At 43.6% G+C, this 19622-nt stretch overlaps 1 protein-coding gene across 1 annotated transcript in view; it reads right to left on the reverse strand.

The window, feature by feature from the left end:
* SKAP2 (src kinase associated phosphoprotein 2) overlaps positions 1–19622 on the reverse strand; it is a 479896-nt gene that overhangs the window by 234995 nt on the left and 225279 nt on the right. The window contains exon 5 of the mRNA XM_030202306.1: positions 11361–11438. Within this exon, the coding sequence (XP_030058166.1) occupies positions 11361–11438 (78 nt within the window). The remainder of the gene's footprint in view (positions 1–11360; positions 11439–19622) is intronic.

Genomic DNA, 19622 nt, shown 5'->3' on the forward strand with positions numbered 1-19622 from the left:
TGCACAGTAGAGACTTCCCTCTCTGTCCCGCCCTCGCGTCAAGACATGATGAAATCAGAGGGCAGAACAGAGAGGGAAACGGAGTTGGAGTCACTGTCGGACGCTGCCGCCTGGAAACAAACATCACGCGCACCAACCTCCACCCTCCCCCCATCCCCGCCGCCGCTCCCGCCCTCCTCCGTATCGGGCCCCCTGCACTGACCTGACAGCGCCTCTCACCTCCGTGTGGAAGCGCTGCAGGCAGCAGCAGAGCGATCTGTGCTGCCTGCAGCGCTTTCACATGGAGGTGAGAGGCGCTATCAGGTCAGTGCAGGGGGCCCGGCACGGAGGGGGGAGGGAGCGGCGGCGAGGAGGGTAGCTGGAAATCTCGCCCGTTTTAACGGGCTTAACGGCTAGTAAACATATATAATAAGTAAAACATAGCAATTACTAACATGCACAAACAAAAACAATACAAACTCATCACTGTGCTGTGTTCTTACTATACCAAAGTCATATTTTAGCTTGCATCAAATAAATGCTGTTCCAACAGCTTTTAAATAGTCCAAAGTTCTTCTGGCTCCTAAGGGCACCTGGGAGTTTATTCTATTCTGTTGGGCCTGCTACAGAAAAAAAAAAACTTCCTTATAGTACATTCCAGTTGAGAAAGTTGAAAGTCAGGCACCTCCAATATACAGGAATTTTCAGATGAAATCAATGAAGACAGTCAGATAAATACTGGGATGACTCATGAGAGATACACACTGATAAACCATCATCATTTTATTTTTTTGTTACATTTGTACCCCGCGCTTTCCAACTCATGGCAGGCTCAGTGCGGCTGTTATCCTAGTCTTCTGCATTGACTCTTAAGCACTTTCCCTGGATGTGCTCTTGACCAGCCAATCTTCCAGGTAGGGAAACACATGGACTCCCAGTCTGCGTAGCAATGCTGTGACTACTAGAAGACATTTAGCAAAGATCCTGGGAGTGGATGCTAGGCCAAACAGTAGGATGTGGTACTGGTAGTGGCTTAGGAATATCTGAATATGGGTGTAAGCATCCTTTAAGTCCTGAAAGCATAGCCAATTGTTTGACTGAATCATGGAGAGAAGGGTCCAAAGGGAAAACATCCTGAATTTTTCCTTGATGAGATATTTGTTCAGACCCCTTAGGTCTAGGATGGGACAATATCCCCACATTTTCTTCGGCACAAGGAAGTACTTGGAACAGAATTCCATTCATTCTTCCCCTGGTGGAATGGGTTCGACCGCGTGGGCCGTGAGAAGGGAAGAGTTTCTCTACAAGCACTGCCTGATGCTCTCGGTGCACAATTTGGAGGTCTTCGATACCAACTGTGTGTGTAGCCCACATAGACTATCTAAAGAACCAACTGGTATGAGATTATAATGGGCCACCTTTCCTGGAATTAAATCAGCCTCAATCCCACTGGTAGGCCATCCGGTGCAGCTAAGTTTATGGTGGCTATGCTCTCCTGGAGCCAGTAAAAAGCTTGTCCCCTGCTTAGATTAGGGAGCGGTTGGGATTTCTGAGCCCATTGCTGCCATGGACAGGAGCGTTGAGGATGGAGTTACTGCTGAGAATGGGATGCAGGAGTATATCTATGTCTCTGAGAGTAGTAAGAACTCCCCCAGCCCCTGCCATAAAATCTCTGAGAGGTAGAGGGTATAGAAGGTGGGGAGTGAAACAGAGACTTGATGGTATGAGTACTTTTTGATGAGGTCCACAACTTTTTCCACTTTGTCTCCAAAGAGGTTACCACCCTAGCAAGGATGTCAGCAAGCTGATCCTGATCGCAGGTTCTAAATCTGAGACCCGAAGCCAGGATAACCTCCGCATCCCGTTACTCAAAGTGGAGAGCCTATTTGCCACATGAAAAGAATCAAAAATGCACCTGGCCAGGTTTTTCATGCACTATTTCTGCTTACTAGCCAACGGGGGAAGTTGAGTGGCCTGCTCCTGAGGGAGAGTGTCTGCAAACTCAAACACTTCCAGCCAAGGACTGCAAGTACATTCTCATATAGAAGTGGTAAGACTGAATGTGGGAAATGAGCATTGAGGCCTGAAAATCTTTTCTCTCAAAGGACTCTAAGGTTTGAGCATCCTTGCCTGAGGGAGCCAAGACATGGGACTTTGAACTCCTGGCGCACTTGAGAGTGGATTTGACCACCATGGAGCGGCAGGGGAGCTGCGCCTTCTCGATTCCGGGAGCCTTCTTAAATCTATACATATAGTCTACCTTCTTGGGAATGTCTCATCTATGCATCCTTCTGGATGTTGTGAATAGGAACCTTCAGGGCATCCCTTGGTGGAGAATCATAGTCCAGAAGCCCCATCAATTCAGCTCTAGGCTCATCCTACTACTACTACTATTTAGCATTTCTATAGCGCTACAAGGCATACGCAGCACTGCACAAACATAGAAAAAGGACAGTCCCTGCCCAAAGAGCTTACAATCTAATAGACAAAAAATAAATAAAGTAAGCAAATCAAATCAATTAATGTGAACGGGAAGGAAGAGAGGAGGGTAGGTGGAGGCGAATGGTTACGAGTCAAAAGCAATGTTAAAGAGGTGGGCTTTCCGTCTAGACTTAAAGGTAGCCAAGGACGGGGCAAGACGTAGGGGCTCAGGAAGTTTATTCCAGGCGTAGGGTGCAGCGAGACAGAAGGCGCGAAGTCTGGAGTTGGCAGTAGTGGAGAAGGGAACAGATAAGAAGGATTATTCATGGAGCGGAGTGCACGGGAAGGGGTGTAGGGAAGGACGAGTGTGGAGAGATACTGGGGAGCAGCAGAGTGAGTACATTTATAGGTTAGTAGAAGAAGTTTGAACAGGATGCGAAAATGGATAGGGAGCCAGTGAAGGGTCTTGAGGAGAGGGGTAGTATGAGTAAAGTGACCCTGGCGGAAGATGAGACGGGCAGCAGAGTTTTGAACTGACTGGAGAGGGGAGAGGTGACTAAGTGGGAGGCCACCAAGAAGCATATTGCAGTAGTCTAAACGAGAGGTGACAAGGGTGTGGATGAGGGTTTTGGTAGAGTGCTCGGAAAGAAAGGGGCAGATTTTACGGATGTTGTAAAGAAAGAATGACAGGTCTTGGCAATCTGCTGGATATGAGCAGAGAAGGAGAGAGAAGAGTCAAAGATGACCCCAAGGTTTCGAGCTGAGGAGACAGGGAGAATGAGAGAGCCATCAACAGAAATAGAAAATGGAGGGAGCGGGGAGGTGGGTTTGGGGGGGAAAATGAGAAGCTCGGTTTTGGTCATATTTAATTTCAGGTGGCGTTGAGACATCCAGACAGCAATGTCAGACAAGCACGCTGAAACTTTGGTTTGGTTGCAAGGTGAGATATCAGGGGTAGAAAGGTAGATTTGGGAGTCATCAGCATAGAGATGGTAAGAAAAGCCATGGGATGAGATTAATGAACCAAGGGAAGAAGTGTAGATAGAAAAGAGGAGGGGGACCAAGAACAGAACCCTGAGGTACGCCGACAGGCAGAGGGATAGAAGTAGAAGAGGATCCACCAGAGTGAACACTAAAGGTGCGGAGGGAGAGGTAGGAAGAGAACCAGGAAAGGACAGAGCCCTGGAATCCAAGTGAGGACAGGGTATCGAGAAGTATGCTGTGATTGACAGTGTCAAAAGCAGCGGAAAGATCAAGAAGAATGAGGATGGAATATTGACCTCTGGATTTAGCCAGTAATAGGTCATTGGAGACTTTAGTAAGCACAGTTTCGGTTGAGTGGAGAGGGCGAAAACCAGATTGTAGTGGGTCAAGAATAGCATGTGAGGAGAGAAAATCAAGGCAGCGGCGGTGAACAGCACACTCAAGTAATTTGGAGAGAAAGGAAGGAGGGAGATGGGTCGGTAATTAGAGGGACAAGTAGGGTCGAGTGAAGGCTTCTTAAGGAGAAGTATGACCACAGCATGTTTAAAGGCAGCAGGGACAGTCGCAGTTGAAAGTGAGAGGTTGAGAATATGACAGATAAAAGGAATAAGAGCAGGAGAGATGGCATTAAGAAGGTGGGTGGGAATGGGATCAAAGGAACAGGTGGTACATTTTGAGGAAGAAAGGAGAAGTGTAGTTTCCTCAATAGTAACTTCAGGAAAGGAGGAAAGGGAATGAGGGGAAGGAGAGAGAGGGGAACGGACTAGTGGAGGGAGAGGTGGTGAGGTAGAGAAAGCAAGGTTTATCTTTTGAACCTTGTTGTGAAAGAATTCAGCAAGGGTCTGAGGAGATAATGAAGGGGGAGTTGGGGGAGGGGGCACCTTGAGGAGAGAGTTCAATGTGGTGAAGAGAAGTCGAGGATTAGAGCCAAGAGAGTTGGTCAGTTGGATATAATAATCCTGTTTGGCACGTAAAAGAGCAGATTGGAAAGAGGTCAGCATGAACTTAAAGTGTAAGAAATCAGCAAGGGCCCGAGATTTCCGCCAGAGGCGTTCGGTGGAGTGGGTACAGGAACATAGGTAGCGGATATTAGAAGTCAGCCAAGGTTGGGGTTTTGTACGCCTTACAGGGCGGGTCATCAAAGGTGCAAGAGTGTCTAAGGCAGAGGATAGAGTATTGTTGTAAGAAGAAACAGCCTCGTTGACAGACATGGATGGTGCGACAGTAGAGAGGAGGTTTGAAACATGGGAGGATAGAGATGAAGGGTCAATATCGTGAAGATTCCTAGATAAATTAGATAAGATAGGACGGGACTGGGAGGGAGGAGATTTAAGTGTGAAAGTTATAAGATGGTGATCAGAGGAGGGAAGATCAGAGGCAAGGAAACTAGAAGGTGAACAGTTGGAGGAGAAGATGAGATCAAGACAGTGACCATTTTGATGAGTGGGGGAGGTGGCGCATAGTGGAGATTAAAGGCGGACGTTAAAGCGAGTAACTTGGAAATATAAGAGTTGGAAGGATCCTTAGCAGGAATATTAAATTCACCAAGGATGAGAGAGAGGGAGGAAGGATCATGGAAGAAGGCAAGCCAGGCGTCAAAGTCACTGAGAAAGGATGAAAGGGACTTATCAGGGGGACGATAAATGACCGCTATTCGAAGAGGCAGAGGAGAGAAAAGGCGGATAGAGTGGACTTCAAAGGAGGAAAAACAGTGAGATTGAGGTGGAAGAAGGGGTTGAAATCTGGAGGAGGGGAGAGAGAAGTAGTCCAACACCGCCCCCACGGCCAGCGGGCGAGGAGTATGTGAAAATAGATAACCGCCATGGCACAGGGCTGCGACTGAAGCAGAGTCATCAGGCAGAGCCAGGTTTCTGTTAGGGCGAGCAGATGGAGGTGACGCGAGATAAAGAGGTCCGGATATAGGCGAGTTTGTTACAGATAGAGCGGGCATTCCATAGGGCGCAAGAGAAGAGCAGAGACGAGGAGGGGAGTAGAGAAATAGAGATGAGGTTAGAGAGGTCGCGGTGAGATCTGTAGAGTTGGGATATAGTTGGTGAGGGGGCCAGGATCCTCCAGTTCCAACTTAAAAGGCATGGTGGCCGCCATCTCCCACAAAAAATATGACAAAAGAAAAAGCTTCTGGAGGGGATTTACATCTCTTCTGTGGTAGGAGGGGTCTGAAGGCAGGCCCAAGACCTCTCCTTCACTAAGTCTTCAGGTTCCTCTTTGGACACCCAGAATGATCAGACTCAGAAAATATTCCTCATGAGCCTCTTGAGTCCTCACCTGCTTTGTCTTCTGGCAGGGCTAAGCCCTACACATGGGCAACCGAGGTGCAGCCATCTGCTCTCTGAGGCAGCTTCCATACCCGATTGACTGGAGAGGGTGACTGCAAAGAATGATGCAGGCTCCGCAATCTGTGGAGGCACTGGCATCGATACCACCCGACAGGCAACAGCATGGACTCCAGAACAGGCTAGAGCACATCAAGAGACAGAAATAGGCATCCTGAATATCTCAGCACTGCATGGTCTCAAAAGGTACCCAAACTCTTCCCGGATCTGTTCCTTGAGGGTAGGAAATTGGTAAAGGTGAGGAAAGCGCTGATTTGGCCACAGCCTGTGAAGGAGTAGGTGTTGAATCAAAAATAGTGTCCCGGCCTTGGGGGATTGGCAAGTTGGCACCACTACCATGGGGGAGGGGGGGTGGAGTGGTCCCTCATGGCACTGATGCTTCTCAGGTGTCGATCTCCTGGCACCATACATTGAGGAGGACTGATGCCAATGCTTCTTTGCCTTCACTTGGTACTTGGCATCGGGGTCCTTCGGTGCCGAAGAGGACAGCACTAAATCCAGGTGCTTCCTCAATGTTAGGTTTAAATGAACTTGACCCATGGGCCCACTACTGACGCTCAACACTGAGGCAGGTGGAGACCTCCTTGATGCCGAAGCATCGACAGTGCCCAGTGTAGCTCCAGAGGCCATAGGGACCGATGCTTTCGATGTTGATGTCAAGGTATCGGACTTCTGGAGGACAAAGAGCATCTCTCAGAACACCTCCCTAGATTTCATGGTGCTCTTCTACATTTGAGCACAAAGAGGACAAGTTAGAGGATTGTGGTCCCTTCCCAGACACTCCAGACATTCATCACGGGGGTCGGTGTCCAACATGGTCTGAGTACACAAAATACACTTCTTGAACCCTTTGGGGAAGATAGCCAAAGTGAAATCAAACAACTCAATGGTACAGGGAGGGAAAAAAATGAAAACAGACCCGACCAGGAGCCCAGACCTAAAACAGCGCCAAAAAATTTGAAGTGCTAAAAAGACTAAAGAAAGGGAAGGGGTAAACAGTCATCACTCCGAAAAAGAGGCACAGAGAAACCAAAAATAAAGAGGCCAAAAAACTTGTGGAAAATGTAAGAGAAGTATAAGTCTTGTCAGGTCTGTGGAGAAAAAAAAAAAACTGGCAGTCCTGTGCAACTCTGGTGGGTTAGGAAGGCGCACGCGCATGTGCAGTATGGGCCTCCCAAAAGCTTTTAAAGTGATACAATACTGGGTAGTGTCCTGCACCAGGGTCCATTGGAGATGTAACCTACATGTGAGATTCTAAGTCCCGCTTGTCCTCTGAGAATTTTTCTTTTTTCTTCTTATCGCGACAGTTTTTGCGTTTCTGCTGCTACTTTCAATTTATTATTGCAGAATATGAATTTAAGATCTTCTGTTAATGCAGCATATTTCAATTTGCTATTTTGGAACTTTCTGAGGTGATCTGTTCCTTGAGATATCCATCTGTCTGGGACACTTCTCTACGCACGGATTCTATATATTTTTTTCAATGTGTTTTTTTTTTTTCAAAGAAGGAATTATCGTTCTCCTTATTTTCAGGCTCTGTGCCCTTTTTCGGTAGGGTTTTCTCCGCAGGTGGGACTTAATTGCTACATGTTGTTGCTATATGCTTCAGCTCATGACTAGTATAAGAGTCCAAATCCCTGGCCCTCCAATATTGTCAGCTGACCTTGCACTAGGTTACTCTCCAATTTCTCCTGAAACTTTCAGGTGATTTTTGAACACTTTCTTCTTTTAGGAAGTAAGCTATTCCCGCTGTAGGATAAACTTCTGTATACTCTGATTCAAGGTAGTTATAGCTGCCACTGAGAGATTAGCTGAAATTACTCTGACACTTCAGTCCTTGGTCTTGTTATAAATCTGAGACATATTCCTACTTTAAACACATTTGATTCATATTCTTTGGCCCACATCACTGCAGCCTGTACAGCCTGTAAAAAAAGTTTCACCATTTTCTCTCTTTTGTTGGGGGGTGGGGGGCTGTTATCAATATAAGTTACCATTAAAACGCGCTATTTTACCTTTAATGCGGGTTAATAGTAACTAGGTCTCACTGCATAAAATTGGATCTGTACTAAAATAGCATGAGTTAATGGGAAACAAACCCAAAATTGTAGCCCACATTGATAGCTTCCCCCTTTAATAGGTTGCTTTCCTTTAACCCTCAAATTTCTCTTTAACCATGATCTTCTATACAAACAGCTGGTCTGGCAAACACTCTTGCAGCCATCTTCTATAGAATGTAAGCATAAACCCCGATATATTGTCCTGGCAATTATTCTCAATCATCAAATTCATTTAGCCTTTTGGCCCCATAGCAGAAATGCAAAAATAATTTATCTTGTACAGATTTTTGTTCAGAGGTAGATATGTATTTCACCGAGTTCTTAGCCTGGTCTTTAAATGTATTCATTCAGGGCTCTGAAAACTTGTAAGGCCTCTTTAGTTTGAGAAATCTATTCCATTCCTCCACAAACAGCCTTCCCCTGGTGTCCCACCAAAAATCAAGTATTTTCCTGCCTCTAGGAATTATATCAGCAGATCGTTTCTATATTTCACTCTTCTCAAAAACATTGTTGATTAAATGGCCTGTTTAATAAAGTGCACTAAGCAGTTACCCTCCCCCCCACAAATTCTATAAATGGCGCTTTAAATTGTGCAAGCAAATTAATTGAATGAGCCAATTAGCACTGATAATTGGCCCATTATCAATAATTGTCACTAATTGGCATTAATTAAAATCTACACACATAAATTTATCAACGGATCAAAAAAGGAGACGCGGTCATGGGCAGATCGGGGTGTTCCTGCAATTTAGCTGCATTGTTATAGAATAAGGAAGATCCGAATTTACACAATGTTTTGTTGTTGTAAATGGCCGAACCTAAATGTAGTCATGGATCTTAGCGCCTATCACTATCCTATAAATGGCACCTAACTTTGAGAGCTGTTCATAGAATAGCGCTAAGTGCTTTTTTTCCAATATCGATTTTTCAGTGCTATTTATAGAAATTAGTCTTTAATGTATGAATTAGCAGATGCTATATGTTAGCACACAAGTACAGTGTCATGATAGGATACGCTAATTCACAAATTAGTTACATATAGGGGGTGAGAAATGAGTGGGTTATGGGTTGAGAACAGGCATGGACAGCATATTATAGTTAGCACATGGGACTTATAGTACTAAGGGGCAGATGATCAGAAGCAAATGCAGGCGCTAGAGGCCATTAGCGCTGGACTAGCACTCGTGTTTGCCCCCTCCCCAGGATCAGAGCCAGCGAGAGTGTGAAACGAGCTCGCCAGTTCTGACTAATAATTGCATGCAAATGCATGCAAAAAAGGGTCTCCTGCATTCCTCCCAGATGAGCAGCGGGCAGCGCACTAAACAGGAGTGCTGCTCCAGCAGCAAACCCTATGCCACCTTGGAACTGGTGTTAGGGTTTGCCAAGCAAGTGGGAGGAATGGGGGAAACTGGCAAAACTTAGCCCTGGTGGTCCAGTAGACCACAGAGATACCCCAACCACCCCAAACACCGGGGCCTGGAGGTCCGAAGGTACCCCCTCCCGAAAACAGAGCACCTTCCCCCCCCAAACACCAAAAATACCCTGGCGTTCCAGTGGGACTCTCTACAGCCCCCTGCTAATGCTAGCCCTAATGATCTAGTAGTGGGATCCCCCTCCCCCTCATTATACATTAGAATGGAGGATGGATGGATGGACTAGCACTCCCTCCCTCCTCTGGGCGCCACCTCAAAATGGTGGTGCTGTGCCCAGTGCATCATGGGATGCACTGGGCAGTGCTTTACTCCATATAAGGTGCTAAGGAATGAGGGGATGGTGTTGGGCTTGGGGAGAGAAGACAGAGTGGGGGACTCCACTGCTAGACCACCAGGGCAAAGCGTTGGGGGGGGGGGGCTGTAGTGGGTCCCACTGGACCATCAGGGTATTTTCAGTGTTTGGGGAAGACGCTTTGTGTTTGGGGGTGTGAGGGGCCTGGAGTTCTCTGGACCTCCAGGCCTTGTGTTTGGAGGGGGATTACATGCTGGGGTGAGGGGTTTGGGGGTCCACCAACCTCCAGGCCCCTGTGTTTGGGGGGGGGGTCTGGAGACCTCCATGCCCTTGTGTTCGGGAGATTAAGGTTTGACAGATCCGGGGGGGGGGGGGGGGGGTTGTTGTTGTTATTTGACAGTTCAGACCTGTCAAACATTCTGCAGGAAGACTATGCCTTGAGCAAACTGCCAGGCACAATCCTCCCCACACTTTCCCCTGATGATCAATGGTATAACACATCTAAATTTGCATGTTATTAGCATTGATCATTGGGAAGGTAATTTCCTACGCTGTTTTGATAGGTTTTTTAAGGCGCTGTTTTGGAACAGCGCAGGGAATGGATCATCAGAGCCATCTGTGAAAAAACAAGTGTTTAAAGAACTTTTCTGTGCGGTAACTACAGGGGACATGCTAGACATGCCTCCAACATAGCACACAGCCTTTGCAGTTGCAATACATTAACACTTGCAGTTAGATTCTGTTAAGTGCAAACATTTACTGCACATTAGTAAACAGACCCCTAAATATAATGCTTCTTTCTGTTCTTCCTTTGTAAGTTATAAGACTTCAGCCTGTTCACTGAACCTGGCCGCTTGATAATTTAGGTTCTTTTGTAAAGCTTCTTCTGTGGGAAAGAAATATTCAACTAGGGTAGGGTAAACAGATTATAAAGAATAAGTATAATGGAGTGGAATGGCAAGCAATCTACAAATTTATATATTGCACATCTTTTATTGACCACTCTGTAAATGTATTTTAAAACATAAAATGAATCTGATTTACTAAGATATAAATCCTGTTTGTGATGCCACTTTTAGGTTATCAACCATAGGTCATGGTGAGTGTTGTGAGTTCCCTTGTTCCAGTGGCTGCCACTGTGGTGATTATTTCTGTTCCTATGATAGACATTCTTTTCTCACAGTCCCACCATGGCAAAATCCCACTAAATTCTCCTATTTCTAGGTAGAAAATTAGAATTTTTTTTCAACCATTTGCCATAAAGGTTTAAAAAATAAAAATATAACTATGTACAATATGCAAATTGGTAAAGGATGTGAATTCATTTTTATGCTTAAAGTTTGCCTGTTAGGAATGAACTTTACAAATCATGTATGAGTTATGAATCATTTGTTTGAGTGATAGCTATGAGGATAAAAGCTGTAAGTCACTACTCACAATATATATTCTATACATTACAAGGGCCAAAATAAGATTCTTTAAAATTGCGTTCTAGATAAGTGGGTAAACTTATATGCATGCAGCTTGTACATGAATAACTTTACTCAGAATGAGTGGAAACATTTCTGGGGATGGGGTTAAGGAAAAGTTAGCATTTACATGCATGTAAACTTTATAACAGATGCCCATATTTGCATAAATTAACTCAGTGAAAATTTGTTGTGTGCCAAAGAGCAGGTGTAAATATTCACAAATACTTTAATTCTGAAAATTCCTCAATACCCACCCAGAGAAAAATATGCATATACAATTTATTCATGTATTCAGTCATAAAATTGCCCTCTACTCTGCACTGTAAACTGTATTGGGAATTTAAATTATAGTGAAGTAGGATTACCCTTTCTGCGTTTTTCAAGATAGCCTCCCTTCAAAACAGCTGGAAGATCCTGAGCTGCAACTGGAGGAAACTGATATCCTGGAAGAAAAAAAAACCCCAACAAAATAATTATTTAAAACTGAATAGTATAAGCTACCTGTGTTTATCATTAAATAAATGCATTTTCCTAAAATGCATTCAATAGTGTGAAAGTTAATTTACAAGCAAAATCAGATAGATATTCTAAACTTGATCCAGGACTTACTTGCCAGAAGTAAAATTCATTAATTATATACTCTTACCCTCTGATTCTAATTTTGTTTTTGAGGAGGAGAATAGGACAGTGAGAGTACACAGTGAGTTCCCTGTCAGACCCTGGTGCAGCCTTATTTTCTACTTTCACTCCATACCCTCTCCCTCCTCTCACCTGCTTACAGTTCTCTCTCCTTTTTCAGTCCCATGCAACCTTTCCTTCCTCTCCTCCCTCATCTTCATTTAGGGGCCCTTTTACAGAGTGGCAGTAAGCCTAACATAGGCTTACTGCTCGCTCTTTCGGGACTACCGCCAGCCCAACACGGCGGCTGCCAGCGGTATTTCTGCCCTGAGCACGTGCCATTTCCAGGGGAAAAACAAAACCCCTGGAAATGACTTGCACAGTGAGAATCCGGCGATAATCGAGCATCACTGCACGCTGCCCAGTCACTGCCAGGTTAGCACGGGAGCCCTTATCGCCACCTCAGTGGGTGGTGGCAAGGGCTCCCTCCGCAATCCATGCGGTAAGAGTTCTCTTACTGCATGGCCACATGTGCTGGAGGCTTTTTTTACTCACTGTGGTAAAAAGGGCCTTGGCATGTGGGGAAAATGGCCCCTGCCGCTAGCGCAGTGACCTTTTTCCCCGCAGCTTGGTAAAAGGGCCCCTTAATGTCCTCTTTTTGCCTTTCTTCACTTTTTTCTGTTCAGTTCCTTCTCATCTTCCTACAGCATTCTGTCTCTCTTCTCTCACTCCAGGCCCTGATGCCTTTATTCCTACCAGGGCCGCCTCCCCCCAACACTCGGGCTGCAGGTGCCACTGCCCCCTCCACTCAGGCCACTGCATCCCCCCACTCAGGTAGCTGTCTTGTAAATTATCAACCTGCAGGATGGGGTTTTAATACCTTTATCTATCAAACATGATGACCCTACCTCAGCATCTGCAGACAAGTACTCCCCTTCGGAGTCGGATCAGACAGGTTGTCTATCTCCTGCTGCAGTGCCGCTCGTGCTATGTGCTGGCCTGGATCGGGTTATCGCATTAACGCATTAATCCTGAGTCTCTGTCGCTGTAGCCAGCAGATCATTCCTGCCATACCCAGCAGTGTAGAAACAGGAAGTGAGAGAGTCAGGAGGAGGCAGGATGAGGGAAGCAGGAAGAAGAAGGATGAGGACCTGCAGCAGCACTGCGGCAGAGAAGACAATGCAAATGTGTTATATGTTAACGAGATAACCAAGGAAACCAATGAATGCATTGCAACCTTCTTTCTTCTGCCTGCTTAGCTCAGCTGCAGCACAACCTCTGACCACCAGGAAGCCTTGCCGAATGCCGACTTGGTGATACAGCAGCAGCGCCCTGATTCCTACTCCTGTGTCCCAAGACACTTCTGACAACTGCCCCCCTCTCCTAGATTTCCAAAGATGTGCTGCACCCTTCTCTTATTTCTGGACCCTGTGCAGGGGGCCAAAAATGCTTCTACTTCTTGATACATAGTAACATAGTAGATGGGGTTACTAGAATGGCACAAAATACATAAGGTGAAGCCATAAATATATTTACACTTCAAACAAAAGGAATGGAAGGCAACGGGACAAATTCCAAGATAAATCAGAATAATCCTTTTATTTCTTTAAAACCATTGGAAGTATTCTCAATACAATCTTCGCATGCAGTATACAGGATGCACTTGACATAAAATCCCAACACAGGTCGTGTTTGGCACATATGCCTTCATCAGAGGATTTCATAAAAATATGAATGTATGGAAATAATAATTAAAAACTGTAAAACCATAATGAATGTAAACATTACAACTAATTAATGATAGAAAAAAGGGAAACCAAGGGGTCCTTTTACTAAGCCACAATTTTTATTTTCAGACGCGCATATCAGATGCGCCAATTGACATATGACGCACGTAGGTCATTACCACCCGGTTACCGTATGAAACGCTAGGTCAATGGCTGGCGGTAATGTCTCAGACCCAAAATGGACGCGCACCAATTTTGATTTTGTCGCATGTCCATTTTCAGCAAAAATTTTTAAAAGACATTGGATCTGCGTGCAACCAAAACACACCTACACTACCGCAGGCCATTTTTTAGCGCATCTTAGTAAAAGGACCCCCAAGTAGGACAGTGTATCTTAATGAGCGAAACCAATAAGAAAGTGACACTGAACTGAATAAGATAAACATAAATATTGGTGAGATAACATTACCAGTGATTTTGAAGAACAGAAAAATTTGTACACAAATTATAAACTTACCAAAGGTGTACTAAGGAAAACCACAAAGTGAGACAGATGTAAGTTCGAGACCACAGTATAGACAGCATGGCATAAAAAAATGATAGAATGTGTAAATAATAATTCCTAGCATCCTGTTTGCTTTTTTGGCTGCTGCTGCACACTGATACATAGTAACATAGTAGATGACGGCAGAAAAAGACCTGCACGGTCCATCCAGTCTGCCCAACAAGATAAGTCATATGTGCTACTTTTGTGTATACCCAACTTTGATTTGTACCTGTGCTCTTCAGGGCACAGACCTTATAAGTCTGCCCAGCACTATCCCCGCCTTCCAACAACCTGCCCCGCCTCCCAACCACCAGCCCCACCTCCCAACCACTGGCTCTGGCACAGACCGTATAAGTCTGCCCAGCTCTATCCTCGCCTCCCAACCACCAGCCCCCGCCCTCCCAACCACTGAGCTACATTTATAATCCAGAAAACACATTCTTCCCAAGTGAGTGGGTATGAGCATTTTCAAAACCTTGCATATGGGATTCAATTCATCCAAGCTGAGTTTGACCTCTTAAGAAAAAAAAAAAAAAAACAGAAAAGAAAAAAACCCTGAAAAGCCACTGTCTCAAAAGCAGACAGATAAACAGAGAAAAATATCTGGTAAAACAATGAATATATTTGTCACAGTATGATAAACGATATTTAGCATTCCCAGGAAATGCCATCATAGATATTTACCCGTCGAATATTTGGTTAAAGACAACTGGATAATAGTTTTATTGTACAGTTTATAACTATTGTGAATTGTACTATTTTTTGCTTTGCTTATAACTCATCTTGTGTTTTATGATGGAACATATATTCAAATTTTAATAAACAAGTAAATAAATACATTTATAAATAAAGACTTAATCAGTTAAGGGCCATTAACACATATTATTTTACTTCAGGGCCCATTTTATACAACGGGACCTTGTTAATAATAACACACGTTTATGCCATTAGCAGCAGTAACTCTAGATCTTAGTCACTGCAGCTGAAATCAGGGATTAAAGTTATCCTGTTAAATTTAGGATAGTGATTTTTCAAATGAGATGTAGGGCCCTGTTTACTAAGCTGTGTTATTTATTTATTTATTTATTGTTCACTTATATCCCACATTTCCCCACTCATGCAGGCACAATGTGGCTTACAAACATTAAATAAAATACAGAATAGGAAAACTTAGAAGAATATACAAGGAGTATGCAGGGGGAGAAGCATCTAACAGGGCGAACTAGCAGGGTAGGAGCCAGGGAGGGTGCATCAAGCAGCGGTATAAAGTGAAGGCGTGTTAGTGTCTTTAATGTGCGTTACCCATTTACGTGCCTACAATATCCCTATACGCACCTACACAGTTAACTTATGCACTAATTGTAGGCACATTAAAAACGCTAATGCGCCTTAGTAAACAGGGCCCTTAACTAGTTAAAAGATAAATATCAACCAATGGCATTTCTCTAATCCACCTTCCGTTAACCGGTAATTGTTTCCCAAATATCAATTGTCCAGACAAAAGTTAATCAGTTGGTGGCCCCAAAATTTCAAAAGAGAAGACTTGCACTGTTAACACCCAAAATTAAGCAGACAAATTGTTTGAATATTGATCCTTCCACTGGTTGAGATGCTCATAAACACTCATTCACTTAATACATACAAGCCTTTAATTCAAATTTGGGACCTCTCAGTAGCATAACAACCTAAGATGTGCCATGTTGACCAAAGGTCCATTAAGCCCAGCATCCTGTCTCTATCAATAGCCATTGTAGGTTATCAGTAAATACCCAGTAGATCCCAATGAGTAGGTGAATTACTTGTGCTCATTCGCAAGGATAAGCAATGACTTTTCCAAGTCTACCTAGCTAACGATTGTTTGTGAGTTTTTCTTCCCAAACTTAACTCCTTCTAAATCCAGCTATGCTAGATACCTTGACCACATCCTTTGGAAATAAATTTCAAACGTTAATTGTGTGCCGAGTGAAAAAAATACTTTTTGAAACTGTTCTGCTCTGCTACACACTTGTTTCATAAAGTATTATCTAATCCTATTTGAAAAGGGAAATATAACCATTTCCTATTTATTTATTCTGTCTCACTCATGATTTTAAAAAACTTCCTATCATATCCCCTCCTCAATCATCTTGAGCCCTGACCAGTACAGCCTTTTTCATATGAGAGCCCTTCCAACCCCTTCATAATTTTTGATATCCTTCTCTGTACTTTTTCTACTTCCACTATATGTTTTTGAGGTGGGGTTACTAGAATGGCACAAAATACATACGGTGAAGCCATAAATATATTTACACTTCAAACAAAAGGAATGGAAGGCAACGGGACAAATTCCAAGATAAATCAGAATAATCCTTTTATTTCTTTAAAACCATTGGAAGTATTCTCAATACAATCTTCGCATGCAGTATACAGGATGCACTTGACATAAAATCCCAACACAGGTCGTGTTTGGCACATATGCCTTCATCAGAGGATTTCATAAAAATATGAATGTATGGAAATAATAATTAAAAACTGTAAAACCATAATGAATGTAAACATTACAACTAATTAATGATAGAAAAAAGGGAAACCAAGGGGTCCTTTTACTAAGCCACAATTTTTATTTTCAGACGCGCATATCAGATGCGCCAATTGACATATGACGCACGTAGGTCATTACCACCCGGTTACCGTATGAAACGCTAGGTCAATGGCTGGCGGTAATGTCTCAGACCCAAAATGGACGCGCACCAATTTTGATTTTGCCGCATGTCCATTTTCAGCAAAAATTTTTAAAAGACATTGGATCTGCGTGCAACCAAAACACACCTACACTACCGCAGGCCATTTTTTAGCGCATCTTAGTAAAAGGACCCCCAAGTAGGATAGTGTATCTTAATGAGCGAAACCAATAAGAAAGTGACACTGAACTGAATAAGATAAACATAAATATTGGTGAGATAACATTACCAGTGATTTTGAAGAACAGAAAAATTTGTACACAAATTATAAACTTACCAAAGGTGTACTAAGGAAAACCACAAAGTGAGACAGATGTAAGTTCGAGACCACAGTATAGACAGCATGGCATAAAAAAATGATAGAATGTGTAAATAATAATTCCTAGCATCCTGTTTGCTTTTTTGGCTGCTGCTGCACACTGGGCAGAAGATTTCAGTGTATTGTCTACAACGACACCTAGATCTTTTCCTTGGGCACTGACCCCCCAAAGGTGGCACCCTATCATCAGGTAACTATGATTTGGACTGTTCTTCCAAATGTGCATTACTTTGCATTTGTCCACATCAAATTTCATCTGCCATTTGGATGGCCAGTCTTCCAGTTTCTTAAGGTCTTTCAGCAATTTTTCACAGTCCGCATGTGATGGTAAATAAGACCGAGAATATTATAATGCCTTTCTATTGCTCCATGGTGCGACCTCACCTTGAGTACTGCATTCAGTTCTGGTCGTCGTATCTCAAAAAAGATATAGCAATAATATATATCCCCCACAAGGTACAAAAATCATTCATTCAAACACCATTCATACAATAAAACATCTTAATTGTGCTTATGTCCTACAGAAACACTCGCAAAATCAAGAAAATAGAAATGAATTCAATATTTGTCCTCCTACTGAATTGTTGTAGTAGACAACCACTTTGTTTGAAAAACCAGAACCTCAGTGTATTGTAGCATCCAAATGCAAATTATAATGATCCAGTAGAGGGAGAAAAAATATCTTCTGGCAGATTACATCTGCTCTAATGCCATCTCAAAATGCCAACCAGACCTGGTGAACTCATATTCTTGCTTTTTCATACCAGCTTCACCACTCAACATTCACTAGACACAGATAGAGTTTGGGAATCTACAATGAATAAATATTATTTTTTAAAGCCACGAACGGACTATAACTCAGATGTGTTTTATGGTATCCAATGCCCATGTGTATATTGGTATGTTGGACAAACAATTAGGAAAGAAAAAAAACATAGGTTGGGACAACATTTAAGCAATATACGTTTGCAAAGAGAACACACTTCACTGCTGGCACATTGGCTACAGTGCAGACACACCACAGCAGACTTGCGATTTGTGGATCTCACGCGAATAGACAGTTGGAGAGGCAGTTTTACCCAAGAGAAATTGTTTTTTTTTTTAATGAGAAGAAATGTATTTGTATGTGGGACACCACTACCCCCCATGGTTTAAATCTGACTGGAGCCTGTTAATTGACAATTCAAACTGAGTGCCACTATTGCAGGATTAATAAGAATGGGCTTGATTCTCATTGTGCATGTGTGAGCATCTAACAGTAACCATTGCAGTGGAAGCTCAGTGTGGGTCTCAAGCAGGTAGTGTTGCCGATTTGGGGGGTTTTAGTTGTATTTTGTGAATGTGGTATATATATTGTTTAATATAATCCTGACAGATCATAACCATATATAATATATGGTTTGTTGTAGCAAGGTCTCCTGATGAAGCACTTAGTGAAACATGACATGTTGAGACCATAGCTTATGAGCACTAGAGACCAAAGTGAGCACTCAGCAAATGGACTATCGGTGAAACTGGTACGAAAAAGCAAGAAACTTGAGTTCACCAGGTCTGGTCTGCCAGAAGATACTTTTTCTCCCGCTGCTGGATCATTATAATTTGCAGTTGGATACAATACACAGAGGCTCTGGTTTTTCAAACAAAGTGGTTGTTTACTACTACAATTGAGTGGGAGGACAAATATTGAATTCATTTCTGTTTTCTTGATTTTGCGACTGTTACTGGAGGACTTAAGCACAATTAAGATGATTTATTGTATGAATACTATTTGAATAAATTATTTTTGCACTTTAGGGGGGGGGATATATATTATTGCTCTGTTATTTGGATAAAATATGTAATTAAATGATTGCAAGATAGAAATTGTGAGAATCGACAAGTAGTAATTTATGATAAATATAGGTTGAATGTATAGTTTAGTTTATGTTATTTATGTAAAAAAGACAAAGAGGGGCATAATCGAAAGGGGCGCCCAAGTTTTCCTGAGGACATCCTCGCAGGACGTCCCTGCGAAGGGGCGGGGAAACCCATATTATCGAAACAAGATGGGCGGCTATTTTTCGTTTCGATAATACGGTCGGGGACACCCAAATTGCGAAATTTAGGTCGACCTTAGAGATGGTCGTCCCCGATTTTTGGCCATAATGGAAACTGAGGACGCCTATCTCAGAAACAACCAAATCCAAGCCATTTGGTCATGGGAGGAGCCAGCGTTTGTAGTGCACTGGTCCCCCTCACATGCCAGGACAACAACCGGGCACCCTAGGGGGCACTGCAGTGGACTTCAGAAATTGCTCCAAGGTGCATAGCTCCCTTACCTTGTGTGTTGAGCCCCCAACCCCCCCCCCCCAAAAAAAAAAACCCACTCCCCACAACTGTACACCACTACCATAGCCCTAAGGGGTGATAGGGGGCACCTACATGTGGATACAGTGGGTTTCTGGTGGGTTTTGAAGGGCTCACATTTACCACCACAAATGTAACAGGTGTGGGGGGGGGATGGGCCTGGGTCCGCCTTCCTAAAGTGCACTGCACCCACTAAAACTGCTCCAGGTACCTGCATACTGCTGTCATGGAGCTGGGTATGACATTTGAGGCTGGCATAGAGGCTGGCAAAAAATATTTAAAAAGGTTTTTTTAGGGTGGGACGGGGTTGGTGACCACTGGGGGAGTAAGGGGAGGTCATCCCCAATTCC

Source organism: Microcaecilia unicolor, chromosome 1, assembly GCF_901765095.1.
Source record: "Microcaecilia unicolor chromosome 1, aMicUni1.1, whole genome shotgun sequence".
Taxonomy (NCBI): Eukaryota; Metazoa; Chordata; class Amphibia; order Gymnophiona; family Siphonopidae; genus Microcaecilia; species Microcaecilia unicolor.